This window comes from Topomyia yanbarensis, chromosome 3 (assembly GCF_030247195.1).
Source record: "Topomyia yanbarensis strain Yona2022 chromosome 3, ASM3024719v1, whole genome shotgun sequence".
Taxonomy (NCBI): domain Eukaryota; kingdom Metazoa; phylum Arthropoda; class Insecta; order Diptera; family Culicidae; genus Topomyia; species Topomyia yanbarensis.
Genome location: NC_080672.1, coordinates 282,346,722 through 282,374,176, shown reverse-complemented (window position 1 = coordinate 282,374,176; position 27,455 = coordinate 282,346,722). Strand labels below are relative to the sequence as shown.

The following is a 27,455-nucleotide window of genomic DNA, read 5'->3' as shown; positions in this document are numbered from 1 at the left end:
ACAATAATTGCGCAGGAATCTAATAATTTGTGGTATTAACAAAAGTATTAAACAATAACAAATAACGCTCGGTTAGAATCATTAATTTCCATCCCGACCCACTCAGCAAACATAAACTGACCACATTTTATTCCTTTTGCTCAATCCCTTTATCAATAGCTCATTTCAGCGAGCCCTGAAACACTCGCCTCGTAGCCAACGTTATTAATTAAAACTCCAATCTCGTCTCCCTGCAGAGCTACACCTCAGCGAACCAATGATGTCGGGAGGACGATATTCCCCTGCGGGAAAGGAAAAAGTCGTAATAGATTCCGGAAGCCACCACCGATGACAGAGGGAGCCGCAACTAGTACGAGTGAGCTCATCAACTGATTAGTCCTTAATCCCGAATTAGCAGCCAGAAGCCCACAGGAGCCATTGTCAGTGGCCCCGCCGTTCTGTTGTCGTGTCGTGTCGCAAGCAAGCCCGTTCGGTGTCCACAAGGGATTCCTCTCCAGCAGCAGCAATATCAGTTCGTAGCAGGCCGTGGTTCAGCTGGCAGGTAGTGATGACGGCTGCTGCAACCTGCAAATTGTGTGTACATATAGAAGAAAGATAAATGTCGGAGGAGTCGGTGGTTCGTTTATCGGTTGCAGCAGCCCGCCAGATCGGATCCAGGCCATTTAGTTTAGCAATTTCGCGGAAGAACTACGGCATATCATCACTGCTATGTGAATTTTAGCACCGGTCACCGGGACACAGCCATTTGGGACAATGCATCTTCGCTCAGCAATCGTCGCCATCGTTACCAAGCCGACACTAATTTAGAACAAATAATAAATTATAGATGTACAGTGTTATTCTTTAAAACTTGGAGTGAAAATTGGAAGATGAATCCACAAAGGTATATAAGAAGCAGAAAACCAATTTATTGTAAGCCAACCAGAACGCGTAAGAGAACACAATTTTAGGGTAGTCATTAAATTTATCAATTTGAAATCTAGTCGGAGAACCTTAACTGGGAAATCCAGTAAACAAGTCTGTTCATATATGGTGGAGTGAAATGGGAGAGGGAAGTGGGAAACAGCTTTAACAAACTCGACTATTATTATAACTGTTACGATTATTAGTTTTCAGAAGAAACCCGATATATCAGTACTTAAATGTTCTTTCTGATGAAGGTATGGCATCTTTTTCAAAGTGTAGATAATGTAAAGATCGTGAGAAAAATTTAAAAAAATATGAAAAATCACATATCAAGTGTGAGGTAAAAAAATGTTACTGCGAATCAGTACCGATAGAAACCAAATATGGTGAAAAATTAGGGGTTCCATTGAGTTTGATTTAAACAACTTTTTGTTACAATTTCATTTGTAATTTCCCTTCATAGCAGGTTCGAACAACTAATTTTGTAATATATGTACATGTACCTTTCGAATATTTTTTTTAGTTAATCTAGATCGATTCAATCACTGAAATGGTTCGTTTCTAGTGCCGAAAACCCCAAACATGGATATCAGAAAAAGCGTCCTTAAATAATTAGGAAAGTTGATTATTTTCCATGAAATGCAATAATTTTAGTAGTGAAAAGAAGAATAGGTGATAAATCAAGCAATTATTGGGAATACTGTTGTAGACCTAGAAAAACTTCAAATTATTTGTGTGCTTGTATTTGCTAGGTTTTCGACATACAAATTTCAACTCACTACGGGAACAAGCACCCTATCCAAAGACACCCTGTGTCAATAGAATCCGACACCTCAAGACACTAGTTGCTATTGAATTCAATTCGACGCTACAAGATAGCGGCCGTTTTGGGATGATCTTGTGTCGAAAACGAAAATTGTTGCCAGCAATTTACCGGCGATAGAATATTTGCCTGCTTATGAACAGATTGCTCGAGGCACATGTCCACTTTTTCACTTCGTCTGGCGTAAGAGGCTTGTTCAACATTCTCCTTCCAGCTATATATTCAGTTTGAGCCCAGTTAATTATATCTCAAAGTATTCCTTCTTCCTTCTGGAAACCACTCCAGTCCGATTGATTAACAGCTTTCTGTTTCTTTCGGCTGTTACAAGTAGTACTCCAGGACGCCCATTCCTTTCATCTACATCGTGTCGATATATTTGTCTCTAGCAGAGCTGCAACTTTTCGACAGGTTTGTTTGAGCTTGAAGGAGGAACAAATCTCCAATCATGCCCCTACTATATTCAAACTGCAGTTGTTAGTTGCATCATTCATTCAAACAGTCGCACCGCTCAAACATTTTCCATTCATTTTCAATGTCATTTGCTCTGAGAATATTTCTCTACTGGGTTACTGACAAGATTTGTCATGGAAAACTATACTGAACTTTTTTTTTTGTTAGGGGAAACTTTTCCACTGCGACCACTATTCAGGTTAACTTTTGTGGCTGCCCCTGTGTCGTCCCAACCGGGTAGTACATTATTAAAGTAGCTGAGGATCCGTTTGGGACAGGTATGCCATATCTCGTGAGGCGTCATAAGATGCCTTCCGAAGTATCGCTGCCTTCGAAGAAATAGTACTGCACAATGGCAGAGAATATGTTCCGAGCTCTCGGGGTCGTAGTTACAAAACCGACAAAAGTCATCTTAACTTTTGCCAATTTTTTTCAGATGATACTTAGCTGGACAATGTCCCGTAAATAAACCTGTGATTATACGTAAGTCTTTACGTTTTAGATCCATTAGTTTTCTGGCTCTCGTTGTATCTGGATGTATGAATTCCTTAGTTTGTCGAGCGCCTTCTACGTTACGCCAGTCGTTTAGTAGTTGGTCTCTTGCCCAAGCCTAAAGTTCTAGTTTAATGGCACAGGTAGATATACCTAGAAATGGTTCTGGTCCAACAAACATGTCTGATGAACCACGCCTGGCTAATTCGTCGGCCACTTCGTTACCATCGATTCCTTGGTGGCCAGGTACCCAGAATATCATTACTTTATTCCGAGTTGCCAGTTGTTGTAAAGATGTGATGCACTCCCAAACTAGTTTGGACTCACATTTCGACGACCTTAATGCCAACAGTGCTCCTTGGCTGTCAGAGAAGATTGCGATTTTTGCATGTCTGTAGTTTTGTTCCCTACAGACCTCCGAGCAGGTGTATATTTCATATACCTCTGCCTGGAAAACTGTAGGCCACTTTCCCATTGATATCGCTTCTTTAATTCTTGGTCCGTAGGCTCCCGAGCCAGTCAGCTCACCCATTTTAGAACCATCCGTATAGAATGATATTGTACCTTGAGGTAGTATAGGACCCCCTATATCCCACATCTGACACTATGTGGACCTCATATGTGATATCGAAGTTTGGTTTAGCCTCCATTTTATTTTGAACTGTAGTCAAGACAGGGTTTAGCTCGAGTTTCTTTATTATACTCAGGTGTCCATTTAAATCCCCATCAAATAGTGGTTTACCCATAACGTGTTTGTGTAATGAAAGTAGATGAAGCATGGCTTCCATAGCTGTGGTGGGTGTTGATTTCATAGCGCCTGTGATAGAGAGGTAGGCTAGCCTCTGAACTTTAATTAGTTGAGCTTGGGCGGTCTTTTGCTTAACTTTGGGCCACCACACAATGGACGAATAAGTTAATCGTGGTCTGGCGATGGTCGTGTAGGACCAGTAAGCCAACCTCGATTTGAGACCCCAAGTATTTCCGAAGAGTTTACTGCACGCCCACAGTTCTGTTATTGCTTTATTAACGGCGTATGTCAGGTGCGAGTTCCAATTCAGTTTTTTTGTCTAGGATAACATCTAGGTGTTTCGCTTATTTTGCGTAGTTGATTGTAGTTCCACTGAGAGTTGGGGGAATCAACCTCAGTTTTTTCCTATTGGTAAATGGTACAATTACCGTTTTTGTAGGGTTCACGTTAAGTCCCTCTTTGAAACACCATGTCATGATGAAGTTCAGGGCTAGTTGAATCCGATCGCTTAGTACAGATTCATGTTTTCCTCTCACAATTAGGACAATGTCATCTGCATATCCAACAATCTCGAAACCCATTTCAGTCAGATCATTGAGAAGATCGTCCACCACTAGTAACCAGAGCAGGGGTGATAGCACACCTCCCTGGGGACAACCTTTATAGTTGCTTTCGTGTCTCCCAACGTTGCTGTGATCTCTCGACTCTTGAGCATTGCAAGAATCTGGTCCCCTATCGTGTTTTCCACTCCTCTTTTTGCCTAAACATACTTCACACTGTTCAAGTATGCTTGAAAAAGCTACACATGTCAACAATACACAAAAACTGTGGCCACTGCTGAATGCAGTGCATTTGGTTTTATCATGAAAATCCCGCCAACTTAAAAGTGAAGGGTTTTGGGAGGCATTGAATTTGAATCTTGGTTGCGATAGAGTCAACTGAATGTTGGCATTTGAAATTATCATTGGTCACTAGAGAAATTATTTCAGACCGATCTGCAACTTTTTTAAATAAGCCAGTCAAGGTACCAAAATATTGAGTGTAAACTAAATCCGAAGCGTTACTGGAAATATGTCAATGAACAGTACAAGAAATTTGGTCTACTGTCACTTACGATATACAATGGCAAGTATTCGCGCATTCCACATTTGATTATATCAGCATATTTTTGGCTTGAGTCGTCTTTCAATCCTAGACTCAACGGATTTCTTAAAATTCTTCGGAAAAGGCACTTCGTCGCCTTAGTAACTCTTTCTATTATATATTATCTTCTTCAAATATTTCTATTATCTATTACTAGCGACGAATTTCAATATCGGAAATCTGCAAATACGTTTCATATTCATAAAAATGGAAAAAAGAAACGTCAATAACTATTACGTAATTACATCTTTCCATATACAAATTGTTCGGTCGGAGTAAGAGTATTTAGGCAACATGAATTCACGTCTCTGTTTCATTTACATCGACTTGTCTACCGCTTTCGATAAAGCAAAATGGGTAAATTTGGATTCAAGTAATTCTGCAACGGTTTCGATCCTATCTCAAAAACCAAGATACAGTGTGTATTTTTTCCTATTTGTATTTCGACTAATACGTAAACACATTTTCTTTTTTACATTTTAACGACATTCAATTAGCTAGAGATTACTGGGTAGGGAAAGTTTTTAGAACCACAGTAATCAAATGAGGGCAAGGATGTGAAATATACAGATCGGAAAATTAGAAGTGGCAGAGTCTTTAGAAATAGGTTTCAAGTCTTACGGGCTAATCTTTTGTCTTCTGTTGGCAGGAGTCAAGCTTTGGCAGCATAACTACGAATCACTCAGGTCTACTAACATGTCTACTGTTAAAGACAGACTTATTCTCTTTACCGACAATAGAGAAGACACGTAGGATCACCACCTGTCGATGATTAGCATCAATGAAAATGCTGCTATTCATTTCTGTTTGCCTTTCAAATGCCGGGATATATTTTTATTAGACTATTGCCATTGCGCTTGCAGTGATAGCGGGTTTGTAACAGTGTGTAAGGTAGTCTGTGTCTACAGCGACTATCCACCGCTGCCGTTGGATTCCCATCAGTTCCTTTTTCTTTTTTATTTCGTCTAATGTACAGTGCAATGGCAATAGTCTAATAAAAATCTATCCCGGTATTCGAAAGGCAAACAGAGATGAATAGAAGCATTTTAATTGATGCTGCTCGACTCCTACCAACAGAAGACAAAAGATTAACCTATAAGATTTTAAGCCTGTTTCTAATGATCCTGCCACTGCTAGTTTTCCAATCTGTATATTTCACATCCTTGCTCTCATTGGAGTAGTAAGGCTCTAAAATTTTCAAAACTTTCCCTACCCAGAAATCTCTATCATTAAAAATTAAAAATTGCCAGGCGCTCACATCTGCTTCTAATAGGCACTAATACCTCAATGTGCTAATTAGAGTCCGTTGATGTTTCAGCTGAACTTCAATACTGCGCATCTTAAGTTGAAGCTGAATGCTGAACTACACGACGATCGTTTCAGACGATCTCAAAATATTATAGTATGCATCGTGCTATCAGTGGTCTACAAGCTATTTTCATTCAGCTATCAATTTTAACGTGTGTCACCAAACTCATCATGCGGTGTTACGGTCTTTACAAAACTGACCTAGGCATCGCTTTGTTAACGCTTTGTTAAATATTTTATAACTTCTCCTATAAAAGCTGCATTGACTTCTGTTTTATTTTCACTTGCAATAATGACCCGACTGTATCGATTTTGTATGCTATTTTCGGCAAATCTAACACCGAGAGAAACGAGAGCAATGAAATTGAAAGACGAATAGGTATTCTTGAGTGAAACAGTTGTAAACTTAGAATAGAAAGCTAGGAATATGCAGGCTCATATGGGCATGATCAAAAAGAAATGTGCAGAATTCTGTGCCTCCTGCTAGTAGAATTTGGGCGTTCCACCCAAGTCTACCGCGTGGTCGCGCTACTAGCCCCGGTGTACACTGATGTTGCCTCATAGAGAATTTATTAGAACCAACTCGAGTTCCAACCAGAATGAGTTTTGAATGTCAATAGGATGTCGGTGGTAGGATAGAGGTACTAATCCTGTAATTGTCATGTACTAATCCTTTAATTGTTTTGTCATATACTAATCCTGCAATGGTCGCTTAGCATCGTTTAAGAAGCCTGCTGAAGCAGAAAGCGTGTGTTCCGTAAAAGGATTATAGCAGGAAGGTTTTTTCAAGGTTTCTATTCTCGACATTGCACTTGTTCATTTTTCGCTGCCTTTCTCTATTTTTCGAACACGTATGCCACAAAAGCACCATATTCCGCGTACCAAAGAAATGGTACTGATATCTCTACGCATCGCATTTTCTGTTCAATTTCTCGTTAGAACGTGAAATATGCGGCGTAAACTAGAATTGCACTGACTCTAAAATTATCCCAAAAAGAATATTAATGAAAACACTGTGGTGATATAGACTTTATAGTTGGCTTTCTTAGCCTTGTATATATAAATCAAACGACTTAGTTTTGAATTAACCGACAGACAAAAGAAGACCACCAAATCCGCCGAAACGTCAGACAATTCAAAACTAAGTAGTTTTATTTATATATACTAGACTTAGAAGGCCAACTATAAAGCACGAATGAAAACAGATTCACACAGATCACGCTGAATAATTGCCATGTGATAATTGAGTTTGCAATGTGCAGTCAGTGTTTCGGAGGCATTTCTTGCAGATAAACATAAATATAATGTTTGCGTTTTAATTGCTGGAGTTTTCCAAAACTTTCTACGTATAGTTTTTAGTATTTTTGCTGCGGTTTCTGATTGGGAGCCTGATTTGATGAAAAACCGGTAATGTTCCGGATCTTCAAAGCCCCATATCTCCGGCCACAGTTGCGTGCGGTGAACAAATTTGATTGCATTTTATTTCCTAAAAAATACGGCGGCTTGTGGTGTATATATTGTCATACTTTTCTAGCGGCTTCCAATTAATTTCCTTTTTGGTCGGATTTCTTCCACTGTGCAGTGCTTTGACTAGAATACTGTAATTTTGCTTGGAAAGCTGCAATCATTTCTTTGTCATTTGTGAACTCACATCCGGCAGAAAAGTAATTGTCTTAATGCAAGTTTGCAAACTACGCCCATGGTTGGCATGTTCAGATGCAGCCTAACAGTGATTCTTGTGCTTTATTCAACTTATCGACAATGATAGAAATGGTTGTGGACCAATGAAGTCAGTCGCCGCGCATGCTCTAGCCAATTCGTCCGCCCATTCGTTTCCAGTAATACCGAAATAACCAAGTACCCATATATGGTTTTCAAATGATACTGCTCGTGGCACTGAAAACTTCTAAATTCTTCTCATAGACCGGTTAGTTCGACTGGCTTATCTATGATAATACCGTTGGAATCTCTATCACTTGAAATACATGTGTTTTGACAGCTCGAAGTTTTAGGTAGCAGTTTGATCACTCGCACTTTGAAAGTGCGGAGTCCAGCTTAGTGGAAAGTGCGCAATAAGTTCTTCGATTTGAGTTCGTAATGTGATTACTAATTTCGATCTCGAAGTTGCCGAACTAAGTATTTTTAGGGCAGCTAAACTGCCAGAGCCAAATTAAATTCTTTCACCGAGTACCGATTGTACGACACATAGAATCGTGAAGATTTCTGCTTGGAATACGGTGTCACACCTAGACACCAAAAAAATTGAATATTATCGTTGACATAATTGCAAACTTGACACAAATTAACAAACCATAATTCACGAAATGACGGAACATAACAGTGCTTCGTTTAATTTTACATGAAACATATACATATACATATACTGACATAAAATTACACTTATTACTATTCAGAACAAACGCTATATGTGAAGTAAAATTACGTGATTTACGAAATTCAACGTCATGGAAAATTAAAATCAAACGTAAAACTAAGTCATTTTTGATGCTCGTATATGTCAGGGTTAGAAGACGTAAATTTGCACGATTTTTTCTAGGTGTGTGCCAAGCGAGTAGGATTGGTTTAATCTCATTTCACTAGTTGCACGATCTATTGGGTTACTGTTCAAAAGTGCATGACCCTTAAGATGGTTTGCACAAGAAAGTGATTTTTGTTTCAGAAACACATATAGTGGTTTTATGTTCCAGAGTGCCTCTAGAGCAGCACTCCTAAGTAACAATTGCACGTACAGCATGCTACAAGTTTTATCACCGGCTATAAAACTACTATAAAACCTCAGCAGCTGTTGCGAACGTACCAGTTGTCGCCATCAAGACCAAGGTGATTAGAGTTCTAAGGTGATTCATCTTTAGCAGTAACTAGGTGAGGAGTGAGGTAAGCGTGCAGCAGACTGCGGGGAAGAAAAATGACAGCGAACAACTTTGTTTACCTACTGAAATCCAAGCAAACATATGGAGAGAACTAGTAAACAATGTTGGTATCTGTCGTTTCTAAAACCAACATGGCTGATCGGCATTTTTGAGAATCGTATTATCTGAGAATAAAAACTCCTTGATGACCATCTGAAAATTATTCAATTTTGATAGGATTGTAGTCACTTCTTTTTTCTTCTACCATACGCGCAGATCCACTGACTTCCACCAGTTGCGCAGATCCACTGGATGTACGTGGATTTGAGTCCCAAAGATTTGCCGGAAGCCTGTCTGCACTGGTCGAAGCACACAGGCCAATTGGCCTTTGAGTCAAAAATTATCCCAAAGTACTTAACTTGTGCTGCGAGGTGACAACAATTTCAGAGTCTGCAACGGACGAGCTCCGGTTATAATCCTTCGTTACGTGAAAAGCACAATTGATGATTCATTTTGATTAACTAATAGTCCAACATAGCTCAACAACACACAAGGCTTGCTACATCAACTCAAAAGTTGTGCTCAGGGATGTAATGCACCTCAGAGCAAATAAAGAGCAGAATAGAAAACGCTCTTTGCACTTTTCATGCGATCCACCGCTCTTCTCTTTCACAACAAACCTCTTCACTCCGATGTGTGTTGCTCCCATTCGTGCATTCTACTCCGTGACTGCACACCTCAAAGAGTAGAATCAAAGAGGCTCTTTAGTGTGAATCTTGGTCCCACGCACACGGAAGCAGAGAAAGCAACCAAAAAACATTTTAAAAACGTTCTTCCGATCAAACATTATCTGAATTGTAGTTTGATTCGCCTTCCTACTTGCTCGCCAGTGAGGGGAGGCACAAAAAAGTGGCTCTTCAAGGTGACTCCTTGAACGAAATTGTGCAGCTCTTGGTGCACAGATCTTTCTCTTTTTCGTTTTCAAGTTTTTCTTTGTGCGGTCGTTCTGTACATCGCAGTGTTTTTGCGCTGCTCTATTTTTCATCAGTGTATTTCGCTCTTTGTGTCACATTGTGTGAGCAAATAACACGCCTGGTTGTGTTAATGCAAATACTGGTGATAATTATACGATAATCATCACCGAAAGCATATGTCGGAAACCCAAGCTTATTAAGTTTCTTCAACATGCCATCGGCGACAAAGTTCCATAAAAGTGGTGACAGCACACCGCCTTAAGGACATCAGCAGACATCTTATTTCCTTATCTCTATTACAATAAGCACAGATGTCGGTTGTTAAGCATTGCGTGTATCCAGCTCGTTATATCTATATAGGTACATAAGATACTTCGCTAGTCTGTGAGCCCTGGTGTACACAATAGGATGTCGCTGATAGGATAGTGATTTGTCATTTTGATTTCTCATCTACTAATTGTGTAATTGTCGCTTAAAAGCGATTTGCGAGCACTCACGCTGTTGTACTTTGTACAACACTATGGGATTTCTCCTTATCATTTTGTTGCCATGATATTTATCAATGCCAACCCACTGCGTATTCCTCTTATTCTGGGCAAGATAAAATCATTTTTGTACACTGACACCCCTGAAGTACAATATTAACGTCTGAGATTGTTTGTTAAAACCATGTAAATAGAATGCGCGATATGGGAATTTCGACAAACCAACTCAACATATCTCAATATATCTCGTGATCTTGACCATGTAGATGGTCATTCTCTTCGGTAAACTTGTTCAGGAAATCCATAGCTAGTCTGCGGATGATCAAACTGTTTGAAATAAAATTCTGCCGATAGGTAGCGTCTGTGAGCATGATCTTTTCGCAGTTTACTGTAGCGCAACATCCAGATATTTTAGAAAATCAGCGTATTTGATGAAGATGCTTAAGAAAACCAACCAAACCTACAAAAAGATACACAAAATATTTCAGACCATGTCATTAAGCGGCGCTAGTGAGAATGCCATTGTTTTACAAGCTGTATCTCAATTTCGTGATTTTTTGTCAGGTCGGTGTTTTCGGCAACCTTGCTCTTGATATCAACACCTACGAGGTGGTATATCGAATAGTATTGGGGGCGCTAGTGAGCATGTCATTTTTTCAGTCTACCGCATCTCAAGTTCCTGATTCTTTAGAAGGTCGTTGCTCTCATTTTTTTCTTCGAACTAAATCCGAAATTAGTGAATGTTACTAAGGGAGAGAAGAACTAAGTGATATCTCGAAAATAAACTCACTATATTGTCAGATCACGTCAATTTGTCTTATTTCACTAAACTAAAGAATTGTGTTGACAGTGTTTGTTTGTTTGTTGTTTGTTTTATTTTACATATCTTTAGGATGTTATCTGTTCAACAATTATTCTACCATGAATGTTCCACCTGTCTTCGTCTTGTACCCGCCGGATTGGAGAAGAAAGCCAACTTGGTAGGGGTTTTCTCCGGTATTCTTACAACAGCTCATCGTACTCTTCCAGGTCAAACTACTTTCCAGATACTTGGTACACCACTACTTTCCGGGTTCGTGGTTCATTCTTCTCCTCCACACGCTGTTCTCATATAAACAGCCGAAGATCGTTCTCAGCATCCTCCTATCGAATATGTTTCGTGCCCATAGAGAATCGCCGATCCAGTCAGTGATTTGTAAATGGTGCGCTTCGTGCGGGATCTTAACATTTTGTGGAACCCATAGTAAGCACGACTTCCGAAAATGTCTTCTGTTATTGTTATCTGACTGGTGTTACAAAATTTGCTATCATCTCCATATTTCTGCCGATTATATCCACGTCGTCGACAAAGCATACTAACTTCCCGAACTTCGTGAAAATCGTTCCCCACATGTTGAACCCCGCATCGACGATAACTTGACAACTACCAATAAATCTGTTTACTAACGCTGATAGCCGTTGGGAAAAGTATATGTGATAGCACTCTGTAGGCGGCATTTGGAACTTGATCGACCTGTAGTTTTCACAGTTTAAACTGTCGTCTTTCTTGTATATCGAATGATGATGACCGCTTCCTTCTACTCTTCCGGTAGCTGTTCTATATCCCAGAGCCTCCCGATTATTCGAAGCATGCAATCTGTCAGTTTCTCCGCCCAACTCAAAGAGTTCCACTCCCATACCATCTTTACCATCAAATTTGTTGTGGTTGAGTTTTTGAATAGCCTAATTGATAGCGTTCATAGTACACGGTAAAAAATCCTCACGTTGATGGAAAGTGATTTGCAGTTGATTTCGTACTACTTGCTCAACATTTCAATGCGATATGTCAATCTGTTGAAATGGATCATTTAAAAGCACTACGAAATCAACAGCAAATCACTTTCATTTGAAATGTGTTGTACATTGCTTCTAATAGATCTTGCATTTAACTATATACGTACTCCTTACGGTATATCCCATTATGGATTACCTGAGAACAAATAATTACATAATTAATTAACTACAAGTAAAATATACAATACTCACGTTCTACATTACTTTAGAAATGCAAATTTTCCATTTTTGCTCCTATTTCCGAGCATACGTTTGTAGTCGATTAAAGACTTTAGTGTTTTGACACTTTTGACACTTGTAATTAAAGATGGAACCACTCAAATTCAATAGATTAGTACAGTGGTGCGAATTCAATGGACATTCATTTCAATTTAAAGATCATTTCTATTAACCCATTCATGCCCATGTGGTTTGTGGACAACAACGTTTTTAAACAGCAATAACTTTTGAATGAGGCAAAATTTTCTCACAAAAACAAGTAAGGCTAATACATGTGACTATTGCCTTTCATTTGAGTACTAACCGTTACAAGGATTAGCTCTAGAACTGAAGTTATTGTGATTAGTCTGATTGGATTCCGAATTGGATTGGAAAATTGAGCAGCTTCTAGCAGTGCAGAGGACATACCGATCTTTATGAAAAATGGCTTTTTGTGTTTTTTGACCGCACCGTTTTCAAGGAAAAATAGTTATGAAGCCCTGCATGCACTAGAAAAAAGTTGGGCATGAAAGGATTAAATAGCTTTCAAAGACCAGGTCATTCTGATACGAGTTATAAATCCTTAGAAAATCAATGTTAAATCACTTCAATTGTTAGTGATACATGATAAACTGATTCAAGTGCAACATCATTTGAATTAGACGTGACAATTTTTTACCGTGTAGGCTTTTGTACATCTCCGTCGGCTACAATACACTCAAAAAATAAATCACGTTATTTCTACGTGAAAACATACATAGTTTTCATCCACCACACTTTCATGTTAATTATAGTAATTATATCAGATAACCCAGTAATAGAAGGTAGGGATCCAGTAGGTAAAAATTGCTTGCTTTAAACATACTTGCTAACAAATGTTCACGTGAATTATATGAAACAGAATGTGGCAATTACGTGAACCGAAACGTAGTAATAAAATGAAACCCCGTTTAAATTGTTTATTTATTTTAACTGTTCTAATTTAAATGTTACGTTCTAAACAAAAAAAACTCGTTAAATCTATTATCAATCTAATTATATCAATCAAGCTGTCTTGAATAACATGGAGCTTTTTATACTAAAATATTTAACACTAATGCTTTGCTGAATGTTTTTGAACTCCACCAAGTCGCTCTGGTATATAAAAAATCAATTTCGACTATCATGGAATTAAACAATAAGCAAAATTTACGTTTGAAAATTTATCGAACTGGTATTCAGCCATTTTAATTTCTGCTTTTTTCACACAGGAAATCCACTTAAACTGTGTTTCAAGATTCATCGCAGCGTCACCTTAAGATTATGCGTAAATCACATAAGTTGTACAGGGTGTCGTGTGTGGTTCATAGGAATCACGTAATGTGGTTCGAAAAGTGAAATATAGTCATTAGCGTGAATACTCAAGTAAAATTAAAGTGTTGTATTTGTTGAGCGTACTACATATAATCATTCTCCTCAATTTCCCGGTTATTTGCCTGTGCACCGTTTATATGTTCATCGTAGTGCTGACGCCACCTTTCGATCACCTCATGTTCGTCCATCAAGATAGCACATTCCCTTGCTCTTCACATGTTGGCCTACGGCATAAACTCATTGCGAGAATCACTCAGCTTCTTGTACAACGTACGTGCTTCTCTAAAATGATGCAGCAGCTTCATGTCCGACTTTTCCATGTGGCATTTCTTATCCCGGTAAAGATGTCTACTGTTTTCGTTTCTATCGATACGACTCCACGTTCTGACGGGTGGATTGAGGCAAAATTATTGCACATGCTGAATACTTTAGACGTCCAATATCTCTTACGGAACTCGCCATCAAACCAATCGTTCCGTCGAGTCCTCTACCGTATCGTAAGACACTTTCCGCAGCGTTGCTTGTGGTTGCTTTTGTTCTGCTCCAGCAATCTTCGAGCGGCGCTTCGACGAGCTCCTAGGCTGTCCGATCGTCGGTCTCCCTCAGGCGGTCCAGGTTATACTGTGACGGGTGCCGATATCTTACGTTGTTCACTACGGATTGTTCAGATCGCAGCTTGTTTATTACTCGGCCCTGTTCTGCGCAGCGTGTGACGTGAGACGACTAATCTCACCTCACTTTGTGTGACTTTTCTCACCCTATTCTGAGAGTCGACTCGGGTGATGTGAGATTCCCCATTGCGGTTGAATGGGTGTCTTACGTCCCCCGAAGTGACTCTTCAGAATTGGGTGAGAGGTCACTTAGAGTGAGGTGAGATTAGTCGTCTCACGTCACACGCCGCGCAGAATAGGACCGACTACCCCTCAAGCGCACCAACCGATCACACTCTTTTACATTTACATTAAGCTGTTTCCGGCTCGTATGTGTTGTCGTAGCTCTTTTAATGTATGGTGTGATTCCGCAGGCAACGCAGACCCCTTCTAACACTCCTCCTGCAACGCTACGATGTCGAACTTACAATCCCTCACTATACTGGACAGTAAACAGGTACTTCTACTAAAGTTTGTTGAATGAATCCATCCAAAATTGTTTTCCGGGTTGCTTGCTAGGCCAGCCCGTTAAGCTGGAGAACCACGAGAAGGCGTTTATTTAAATACAACACCGACACGCTTGGCTCTGTGGTTTTAAGGTTTAGAGACGTGTAGGGCACACTAGAATATCCCATCCTGCTGGTTCGGGTCGCGAATTCCTATTAGATTGCCACACATTATCCACCCTTGCAGCTCGGCCTCCCTTATTCAATATTCGGGGATCGCACCATCTATGTATGTATTTCATACACAGTTTGCTTGGTACGTTGAATGAAATGCGGGTAACAGTTTTTATATTTTGAACATTAACTAAATTTAAATAAAAAAATTGATGATCCACTTTCAACTGAAAACTGGTGGGTCTAGATGATTGATCAAATCAAATTACTGTTTTCACTGTGCGAAGGTCTACTTCTCGGGAAAACATCTACTATCTTCATAAATGTAGAGAATGACGTATGAAGCGGAGAATGACTTCTGGAAGCATCTATAAATTTATCTGTATTCCTTGTTTTTGACGTGAGTCATGTTTTTTTTCCTCTTTTCAAGATTCTTAGGAACGTGTCCAATGAAAAATAGAAAGAGAAAGAATGACTGGAACGGTGACAATTCACCGTTTAATGGACACACTGACAAAAATTGGCTCTCAAGCAGGAATCGAACCTGCGATATCCCTATCTCTAGTTGGGTGACAACTTATCGACAACTCCACAATTTCTGAGAAATCTTCCAGCTCGTGCATATGCCATAGCGCCTTCAGTGGAAACCAACCATTTCGGCACGATTGGTGTGAAACAATTGAATCAATGATCATTACTGATTTTAAATCGTAATTCCATCTTCAGTTCAAGTTTATCGTAATGTCCCTTCTTCCATAAAAATCTGTGAATCAATTATTCGTGAATGTTAACATGATGTTTGTTTATTGTTGTAAATTTAATGATTTTTTAAGAAAATTTTAAGAAAGAAAGAAAAAATAAAACGACAAATACAAATAACAATAATTGGATGTTGCGAGACCTAAACCTAAGTCAGAAACAGTAAAACACAATTTTCTTATAAGTGTGAAACGAGTTTACAAGATGATAGCGTATTTTAATAATCTCATTAGGAAAGATTACCAGCAAACTGGAATGCAACACAAAATCTAGTTTTAGTCGAGTAGCTTAGACGAGATACCAAATGAATAACGAGTTGAAATCGAAATCTAACAACAAATTTAACAAATGTAAAACAAACACAACCTACAAACCAAACACACAGCATATAGGATCAATAAATGGAACAATCTAGAGCATTGCATGATGAAGCGGTAATGAAAGTTGTTGAAGTAGAAAAAATGTTTTCTAATAGTTCACCCGTTGTTAACTTCATCAGCTGGACGACGCTTCGAGTCAATCTTTGGAGAATTGAACATAAACACATAACAATTCTAAAAGTGAATTAATAAATAGGAACTGCGAGGATATATGGCAAATGAACTCTTCCTAAAAGCTACACAATAAGAGAAGAGAACAAAACAAAAATCCTAGATAATACGGTGAAAATAGAGAATTAGCGGAAGAATTTTGAGCAATGAAGTGAAAATATTATATTAATATGTCACACACTTTACTCGAAGCAAATCGCAAGCGGCGAGTGTTAAAGCGAACAAATCTAGTCTTAGGTAGAAGTCCAACCTGCAATACTAATAGCATCATCGGCGATCATTTGAACAGAGCGAATTTTGAGCCAACCGCAGACGAATTACACCGAAGACGATCATTTTGTCATTACGTGTTTCGATTTGTGACGGTTTGAAGCTGTCATTCATATTGGTTTGGATTCAGTATAGCCTGGCTCATTATTTATTCTCACCCTAACAACATCGTAGCCACATGACATGATCTTCTTCGATAGAGCCCCCCATAGTTCGTCTGTGCCAGCGTTTTTGAACACAAAGTCAGGTAAAAGACAATTGAGACCAATTGTGGAACGTTCACAACAATAGAATATCAGAGTATTCAGTGAAAATAAAATGTGGAAAATCTTGACTGTCGCATTCGTTGACATTATACGGAACTGTTTTAGATTTAGATAGGACTTTCGCTAAATTACGTAGGTAACTATTTAATGTTTAATAACTAAATGTTGTTTGCAATGGCTTCTTTCAAACTTGAAATCGATTTGATTATACTAAGCTAAATACGCTCTTGACTTAGTTAGGATTCATGGTCGTTTATAGCAATTGAATAAAAAAGGATCAAAAATAACATCTAGAAAATCAATTGTAAATTTAGCACTCAATAGAACAATGTGGCTGGATAACGAATTACAGTCGGATCGCAAATTTACCAAAATTGATTCTCAAAATCAAAAATATTTTAGAAGAATAGCTCGGATCATAGATATTACAAGCTATATAATCTGAGTCTACAATTGATATGCCATATTGCATTTGGTTGGAGGTAATTGAGATTTTTAGTATCTGAGAAAACTGTTTCAATGCCCTTTGATCAATTTTTTATTACCTATTACACTCATTTCACCGGAACAGACAGACAGCAGGAAAACTATAACAATTTTAATCATAACATACTAAGCTTCCAGTATGCTCCGAACGCAGTTTTACAACAGATGCGACAGTCAATAAATTATTTGAGATCAATTAGCAGCAGGTGTCGCAATTCTCACTCATTAACGCTAGAAGAAATTTATCCGATGTCCAGCTTTTTCAGAATAAGACAAGTCGCGAAATTGTTCGATTCCACAAAAAAACTGGAGAATAATTTTACCGATATTATTGATGCCATTTAAAGCTGGACTCCATAAAAGCGCGATTTTTCTTATAAAAGTGCGCTTTTACATTGAATCGTTTTCATGTATGAGGCGCACTTATTCCTCGTTGGATAATACATAAGTGCGTAATAGACACCAAGACAATTCAATGTAAAAGCGCAGTTTTATTTACGTTTCTGCACTTTTAGTCGCACTTATTATGTGCGCAATGCGCTATAAAATTTTACAAATTATTTCTCCTCTCATCAGAGAAGTGTCAAAAACTACACTGCATTACCAAGAAAACGATAACAAAGTAGAGAAGACTTGATTGCCATGTTTTTGATAAGCGCCAGCAAGGTGGCAAACATAAGAAGGATACCGCGATAAACTCATTAACTCATTCTTTTGTAGCTTTATTTATCCGGAGAAGTTCTATGAGAGCTGAAAATGTAAGTTTGATTATCGCATGAATTATCTGGACACATTTTCTCAAATCAGTGGCAAATGAAATGCCTGATTAGCAGCAATGAGTTAGACAGTTCACCTTTTATGTAACGGAAACCCCTTTTTACATTGGTGATATTACAATAAGGGTTTACAACAATGTATTAATGCTCGACCGAACACTGAAGTGGATGTGAGAGTTTCTTGGCGTATGTTTTGGATGACTTTAAAGAAAATTGGCCATTATTTGGTCGGTAACAAAATAATCAAGAAATCGAATGAAAAATCTCCGGTCGTGTTTGACAAAAATCAGACAATATGATAGGTTTCACTACGAACAAACCAGCACAACAAGGATTGTTATCTATAACATACAAATCCAAAATTAACCGTTATGTGTTCGACGCGGTACCCGGGTACCTTTTTAGGTTTCAATTAATGAAATTCTCAGGTTTTATCCATAGCTGGAAATTGAAACTTTGTGACATCTTAGAACTTCACTAAGTCAAGCTTTTGGGTTAATAATATTGTGGATATAGTAAAGGGGGGGAGTGAGGAGGTGCTCAATAATTTTATTACTACGTAACAGGCCGACGTGAGTACCCGGGTATCCACAAAACTGAAATACCAATAACTAAGGTAATTTACAACCGATTTTGATACTTTTAGGTGTTTTGAATTTGGAAACTCATCCACTTTTAAACTTGGTAAAAACTTTAGTCATTTCTCAGGAATCCGGATTTCCGAAAAAATGTTCCAGTGCTGGGATACTATTTGTGAATTTCAATGGAATACTGGCAATATGGGTATCAAAGTTCTTGGAATTGCATCAGTAGGCTATATCTCGTGATTTTGAAACCATTTGGTGATTTGACCCCGGAAAGGACATTCCGGAGCAGGTTCCCGAGGGGCCGTGAGTGGCCATTCCATTCCAATTCAATTTTTCAAACTGCCAAAGGGTCTCGTAGCAACAAATAACAGACTTCCGAGACAATTTGAAGAGTTTGGCCACTCATATTGCTAGGACATCATTAAAATTTACAAATCATACCCTAGTACTGGAACATTACTCCGAAAAATCCGGATTACCGAGAACCAGATCCATTCATTCGGTTTAATTTTACAGAATCAAAAAGTGGTCGAGTTCGTGAATCGAAAACATCTAAAAGTGTCGAAATCGGTTAAAAGAAGCCATAATTATGAGCATTTAAATTTGTGGGTACCCGGGTACCCTCGTCGGCCTGTTAAAGGTGTTTTTTGTTGGACACATAACGGTTAAATTACTATTCACTTTAATTCCCCAAGGGTCACATTCGAATACTTCTATGTGCAGCAGAGTATAAGAATAGTTCGTTTTTACTGTGGCCACTCTTTAGCTACTATGCAATAGTTGAATGCAACTTGCGGGTTGCACACAAAAAACTTGCACGGAACGGATTTCTTATTTCCTAGTGTTACGCAATGTTGCAAGATATTTCCTACACGGTAAATCTAGACTACCTCTTTTATGACTATGTTTCACACATTTTTGAGAAGAGTATGATTTACGCATTTTCGAGAATGTCAACAACGAAGAAAAATACGTAAAAAGTATATCCCGCAGAGAAAAGAAAATTTACACTTCGACGTGAGGCCAAATTCAAATAAGTGTTTGTGTTGCAAACAACATTTCCCTTTTACTTCCGCGATTATTTGTCGAAGGCAGAGAAATATGGACAAAAAAATCTAAACCTCATTATAAATCATATATTGGTACTATGGAACGTATGCTTCCTTCTGGTAAATTTCTTTAAAATATCAAGTTTCCTATTTTTTTTTAGATTCGAAAGACATACGAATGCATGAATCCCAATTATGATCAAGTTTAGTGTTACAAAGTTAGAAATAACAGCTCCCGACTCTTAGCCTACATAATGCGTGAGTCGTTTTCGGCGCATAGCCTTTAAATACTGACTGTATTTAAATAAATTAGATAAATAAAGGTTTATGTATTTTTACGTCTCTAAAAGAAATTGAAGAACAAACATTTTATTTACGCATTACTGACTTCTTCTAAGAAGTAACAAATAGGTATTTTTTACTTCTTCAAGAAAGTAAAAACTATAGATTTAGCTTTGCAGACATGAGTATAAATTACCCATTTTATACTTTGTTGAAAGAGTCAAAACTATGCATTTTTTACTTTGTTGTGTTGAGTAGAAAGTATGCAGATTCTGACGTACATTCTGTTTACACAAGAGAGAGTAAAAACAATATATTCATTTTATGGGTAGTCCCACTTTCCCTCCAAAATGCGTACTTCATAGTTATAATAAAGTTTGTTGTGATTACCGTGTAAGTTGTGGGATATTTCTTCAGATTGCGGGGGAATTTTTGAACCGATTGGCAACAACCACAAATTTTGACTAAATTTCAAGTGCATTTTCAAATAGATTTATCAAACAACGAGAAACTTACTTACTTTCTCTTCTGTTAATACCTCAATCGCTTTAACATTTACCCCTTAAGTCTTTGCCGAGTACACGCTCGTATTATCGTATAATATATCGCAGCGAATAAAAACCTTAGAGGAGACCGGGGCTAGTTGGCTGTGTTTTCAGTTTTCATTTTTTATCGTTTTTGTTTAGGTAGATACTGGAACGGTACTTGCCGATAGATGTCTTCTTTTTCTGTTTTCTGTTCATTCTATCGTTCGTCTCGCATAGCCTCTCTTTTTTCCTCACATAGTTTGCATGGACTGGCTGCATTGACAGTACCTCCTGGTTACATTTGACGTTCGATATTTTGCCATCTGCATATCTCGTCTCAGGGTAAATCTTGCAAAATAGAACACGTTGCCCAATAGGGCAGACTGTTGGCCGGCGTTACACTTTTAGCCCAAGTGGGTAGTAAGATAAGCATAGAGTGGGGGTCTACTATTAGAAATTTGTCGCCTCTTCACAAGCTTACAAAACAATCGCTCAACATCATAGATCTTACATAGAGAATTTCAAACGTTAAAAGGTGTATGGAATCAAATATCATCACAAGAAAACGTTCGTCAAAATTCACCATCGTTTTCAAACTTTTTTTGTTTTATTTCGATTATGGAGGTTTTAATCTTAAGGTCATTCGCCTCTTCCGGTTAGAAAAATCTCTTATGAAAAAGTTCTAACCCTATGTGCGGGGTCGGGACTCGAACCCAGGTGCGCTGCGTACAAGGCAATCGATTTACCAACTACGCTACGCCCACCCCGTTTTCAAACTTTCAGGGAATAAAATAAAGCATACTATTGAATTATTTCCGTACTCGTTTTATTAAATTTCATAGCAATATCCAAATGCACGTACCTGCCTATTAACACTGCTAATAGGGTCTTATACAACGTTTGGACCAGTTTTCTTCTTATTCATTTTTTCCTCATTTCTTCTTTCAATTTCATTTCCTTAGGATGCTTCTGGAGGATCTGTTTCATGATGGTCCAGTATTTTTCAATTAATAGTAATTTCGGTATGTTCGAGGGATTAAAATCCTTTGGACCGAAATTAATCATCTTAGCCTTGTACCCAGTGCTACGAAATTTCAAAATCAGTTACCTATTTCTGCTTGCATTTACCGAAACCAACATTCAGATTCAACGCCTCCCTCATTCATTCACTTTCCAACTGACTGAAATTTCATGCAGAATCGAATGCTTGAGTGCAGAGGAAATATAACTTCATTCAGCAACCAATGCATTCATTTGTTATTATGCGGACAGTTTGAAAGCAGATGTTGGCATCTTTTACATTTTCGAGCATAAGTGAATTGCGTAATCTATATCTGGTGCACTTTTGCACAATAATCCCTCTCAGAACTAGCATAGAAACAAAATTCAGTTTGCTTCTGAAATCGAACATGTCCGAACTTGAATGCGCTGCGTCGGGAGAATGAATGACGAGGGAAACGAACCAAACATTTCATTCATCGCAGTGGGCATGAATTGAATTTTCTTTTCTTTCAAGTTCACGCAGGGATTTTTTAAGCTCTGCTTGTACCACTCCAGAACATCTTTCGAGTAAGCACGAGGTTAAATTCAGCCAGAAAAGCGTACAGTTATCGTTAAATCTCAGAAGTGCAAGTAGATGCTTTTAGGGGCATGTAGACATACCAACTGACTGTTCTAGTTATCACGAACGGGGTGCTCCGTTTTCAACATGAACAAATTGCCTGCCAAATTATGCATTTTTAGCGAACTTAGGCATCTTCTGCTTTTCAGTTTCCCCAGGAATGTCGAACTTAGCTACAAAGAAAAGGAAACTGCCAGAAATCTTCTTTCACATAAATCACGTCATCCATGACAAAATGATACGGTTTCATCAACAGTTGAGTGTAGAGCTTCCGCTTCCACGCACTTTTCTTCCCCACAGTTTTCTGTCGTTTAACACGATTTGACGCCTTTGGAATATTGTACGTGTGTAGTCCTGCACGTTCTTTGCATCTTGCACAAAAAATTGGTTAAATGTAGTTTTTGCATCACATTTCTCACCGAACTATAGGGATTCTTCTTGAAACCTTAGATGATCCGCTTGAGATTCTTCTCATTGTACATAGATCCATTTTTGACCATTTTTTCATATCGACGGTCAAATTTTCGTTACGACATACCGTCGTTTTGTACCATTCCCGGTTTTACAGTGAGAGATATCCGGAGTTCCCAGGTATGTGGGCAAAAAATATGTATGAGGTTCTTCTGATTTTATTTTCGACATGGATGCACAATTAGTGAAACTTAAGTCTTGTGAAGGCAAGCTAAAATCCTAACATTCAATGGCAAGCCGGGCCTTTCAGGCCCGTCTAAATTCAAGCTCGTTTTTGCCGTTCTCATATAGAAAGGTTATGCAATTGGTCAAAATTTCGACTTTTTTACCGAAACCCGCAGGGCCAAATCTCTTATACTATTCGATTCAGTTCGTCGAGATCGTAAAATGTCTGTATGTGTATGTATGTATGGATGTATGTGTGTGGCAAACAATCTCACCGATATTTCTCAAAGGTGGCTGGACCGATTTGTACAAATTTAGTCTAAAATGAAAGGTACAGTCTTCCCATCGGTCGCTATTGATTTTTTTCATTGATCCGACTTTCGGTTCTGGAATTACGTGTTGAAGAGTACAATCACACAGCAAATTTCCATAGAAACTGATACCACCATGATGTCCAAATGATACAATATATATTAAAATATGTGCAACATTACTTGGCTTTGCATGTCTAGATCTGAAAAACCCACTGAAGGCACTTCGACCACATTGGTCAGCTATGGCGGTTCTTGATGCCCCGGGGGAACTTACCAAATTCCTAAGATAATGTCATACCTATTTCTCAGCAAATTCTTTACCGATTTTTAAAAACTTGGTTTCAAATGAAATGTACAGCATTCCCATTGACTGCTGTTGAATTTCAAATTGATCCGACTTACGGTTCCGGAATTACAGGATAATGAGTACGAAAACGCATCAAATCTCGATTTCAGCGTATAAGGCGATAGATGTAAAAAGGTCAATTTTTCCAAAAGGTGAGTACTCGGAAGATCACGTTGACTGTCGATTGGTTCTGAGCTCCATTTCGTTTGAACACGATCAATAAATGTTTCTGGGTTGCTATTAATTTCTTCTGATGCATAACCGGAGTACATATTCAGATTTTTCTTCCAAGTCTGCATCAGTTTCATCGTCGGAAGCAATATCATTCACATCTTTTTCCTCGCTTTGCGAATCAGTTTTGGAATCGTCTGCTGTTGAATTCGCTCGAATTTTTCCATTATTTCAGATTCTTCAGAGACGATTGAAAACATGGGCATATCGTCTTATAGCCATTTCAATATTTTGTTGCTTTTAGATCCTACAATTTGAATAATTACGACAACTATAACACAAAGAATAGACAACAAAAATAGACAATAACGAGAGAGTTAGGTTATGTTGTATCCAAATAATTGTCAAGTAGACCACAATGGGTGAAATAAAAGTATTTACCCAAAAAAATATGACATACGTCATTATCGTATGCTATTTTTAAATTTCTTATAAAAGAAATGTATAGAATTCGCTCAAGCTTTCAAGATTTTTTTCTTATAAGAAAAGGTAAAAAGATAAAATCAATCAAAACATGAAAAAAACTACTGCTAATATGAAGATGAAACTCATCAAAAATGTTTTTTTTTTCAGATAAATATTAATGTATAAAACTCGTGGTATTCCTAGTAAATATTGCATATACACCGTGTCTGCCAGGCCCGGCTTGCCTTTTTGTGCATGTAAAAAATTCAAACATAGCTGCGCATCACTCCTTTGATGAAAATTTCACAATTCTTTATTTTTGTTATAGATTTCAAAGCTACTTTTCAAAATTTCCATGCCCAAGCTTATACTGCATACACATTTTTTGTAACTAAAAAATTGTAACGTGCCGGGCCTCTGAGACCCGCTTGCCCTTTTGAGGGTTAAACAATACACATTGAACTAAGCACTCCGAAAATTGGACAAAGTTACAATTTGAAAGTGACGCAATTTGGTTCCGTACACCCTTTGGTAACTATCAGCGTGCATTATCGTTGCAAGTTTGTTGCTCTTGTAGAAAAATTACCTTCCATACTGGAATATGAGTAGGGAGGAGATGCAGAAGGACTTAAATTTTCTATAGTTGATTCAGCTGATTCGAGGTTTTATTCGTGCAGGACTAGAAACTGTCTTGTGCCTACTTCGCATGAGTTCTGCAGACTAATAAATGATCCAACAGTGATATGTGTAAAAAATGTCTCATCTAACCGCTTGGTGGATTAAGTTGTTTTTTTATCAGGGCGGTTTTTTACACGGTTTTATTTATTAAAGCGGTTTTTGCGCGGTGCGTAAAAACCGTGAGTCTATATTACGGATAATCAAAGTTTAAAACAAAACGTTTTGTTTTGCGATTTAAAGACGCCTAATTATAAAAGCGACACCGACTAAATTTAGAATAATTGTACCTTCAGAGGATTTCGTGGATGTATCAAACCGTTTTTTTCTGAAACGATGTTTTCATTGATAAATCCCCGTAAAAGACGTATATCCCTATACAACCATTTATAATATTCATCATGTCTTTTAATATGATCATGAAAATTAAAAAAATATTCTAGACCCTTCGATAGAAAATTTAAGAACTGTTCTTCAAGAGAAACCAAGGTAGATATCTTTTGGTCCAGGCACAATTTTAAATCGAATAAGTAAGTGATGTCATACGCAACCGGAGTGATTACTAATATTTCTTGATTCACCAGAGCTCCTGTGCTGGGAGTGCTCTTGTACTTGGGCCATACCACTCCATGACGTTTTCCCTGTAACGGCAGGAAACTGAAACTGAAAAATAGTTTCATTTAATATGCATAGGCTTGCCACCCCTCCGGGTTTGACCCGGAGACTCCGGTTTTCGAGGACGATCTCCGGGCCTCCGGGTTTTACATCAATTTCTCCGGATTTGGTGGAAAGAAGCATAATTTCATTTTTTTTAAATTGATTGATTCTTTACATAATATTTAAGACTACTATGACAAATTTGTTCTAATCCAACTGACTAGGTCAACATCAAACGAGTTCTTCCGGTGTTGTTGCTACTCCTGCTGCGACCTTTAACTGTTGGCTAGGGAGGTGAGTTTTGCCCCTTTGTTGCGGCCTCTGGTGATGAATAATCGACACCACATAGTGCTTCCCATGTGATGCCGCAGCCCTTGCTCCTTTTCCTGTTAGTTATGGAGGAGAGCAAACTGCCGCTCAACGCATAATTGTCCCATGTGCGTAGGAAATTCCATAGCACATGGGACAGTTATGCGTATAGCGGTAGTGAACTACTACACCAGATTAAACCGACAAAACCGTTCTCAAACGTGAACATTTACAGCTTTACTTTAACGTAGTAATAAAAAGCGATTAAAGTGCTCTAAAATATCGAGCAATCGCTTTGATTTCAATTTCTGCCTAGTTCCACTCAAAATCCACCACTCAGGGTCAGTGAAAATCTCCGGGTCAAAGTGTCTCCAGAGGTGGCAACCCTAAATATGCAATGCAAATCATACAAAAACGTTAACATAGAATCCTAGTGTCTTTACTGTAATATCACCAATCAATATTATTTCAAAAGCACAACAAGATGGACCATGCAAAAAAAAATATATCCAAGTCATCGCACAACGTAATCCACGTATAGTTTCAATAGTCAAGAAGCGAAAAGAGTCCATGGCCAAGGATCCTTGATCCGATCATGAAACGCCATTTACATTCAGTAAATTATCGACAGCAGTGAATTCGTAGCTTCCGATAGCGGGCTGGATAGATTTCAGAACAAAGTAGCTGTATACTAATTTTCACCCAAGAAAGCAAAAGTAAAATCAAGAGTTCGAAAGACAGTAAGTAGATCAATGAAACCTCATCGCAATAAGAATGAAGGCTAGTATGCGTGTTTGGACTTTACATAACTTACACAGTAACACTATACAAAACAAAGATTTCACTCTATCCTAGAATGTTAGGAATTTCTTGTTAAACGTCGTCTGATCACTCTTGAAGTAAAATCAGTTTCGTATCGAGATTGAATTGTGACAACCCCAAACGTAGACTCTGCTCGGAGTTTTAGGCCTCTACCTTGTCCCTATTCGATAACGACGTAGATAGAAAGTTATTCAAAAGTAATAAATTCAGCCGAAACACTCGAGCGAGGTACTTACACACAGTTTGTCAAAATCCATTTAAAGTTTTGGACTAACGAAACAGACTACAGGATGGTGAAATAATTAAACCACAAATGTTAGTATCTTTAACCGAAAGGCAGTGAGACATGTCCTAGAAACGAATTACTGTTTATATCCATATAGCGATAGATAAGTAGCCACTAACAGAAATTTGCAAGCAGAAGAAGGAATATCAAATTAGAACCAAATTATTGGTAGCAAACGGAAGTAGAGTAAATTTAAATATTTTTAAAAGAAGTATTAACACATATTTTAATAAATCTTGTATGTGGGCATAACACCTAGTAACGTACTTCGAGAGAACAAACAACGTGTACATTATTATTTTAACATTTGTTATGGTTTTGTATATAACTTATACACAAGTTGTAGACTACCGACGCATAGAAGCAAATGTAAATATATAACAGATTACCATCTTCCGAAATGGTGACTAGGGGAAAGTGTGTATTTGAATACATATAGAACTAATAAAACCAAAACGTTATGTGACAAAACCATCGAAGGACGTTTACTAAATTCACAACCTACGACGGGTTTACTTGCCCAGGTCGGTCCATTTTTAGTCAATAATGTTACAGAAGAACATGCAAACTGTTCCGGAAATATTGCTGTTGAAGACAAGTTGTAATATTTTTTTACCATGTTGGAATATTTTTTCCTGAAGATAGCTGCCCATGAAATCCACAGCCGTCTTGATTCTTGTTACGTTTGATTTCCCTTAAAGTATGATAGGAAATGAATAAATACTCACTTCTCAGTGTTTAATAAAA

The 27,455-nt window shown here is 38.1% G+C and overlaps 1 protein-coding gene across 2 annotated transcripts in view; it reads left to right on the top strand.

The window, feature by feature from the left end:
* The window catches only part of LOC131689207 (potassium voltage-gated channel protein Shal), a 642,177-nt gene extending 614,722 nt beyond the window's left edge, over nucleotides 1-27,455 (top strand). For both annotated transcript variants that reach the window (XM_058974140.1, XM_058974138.1), the window contains one exon: nucleotides 237-27,455. In XM_058974140.1, coding sequence (XP_058830123.1) covers nucleotides 237-260 — 24 coding nt within the window. In that variant the 3' untranslated portion in view covers nucleotides 261-27,455. The remainder of the gene's footprint in view (nucleotides 1-236) is intronic.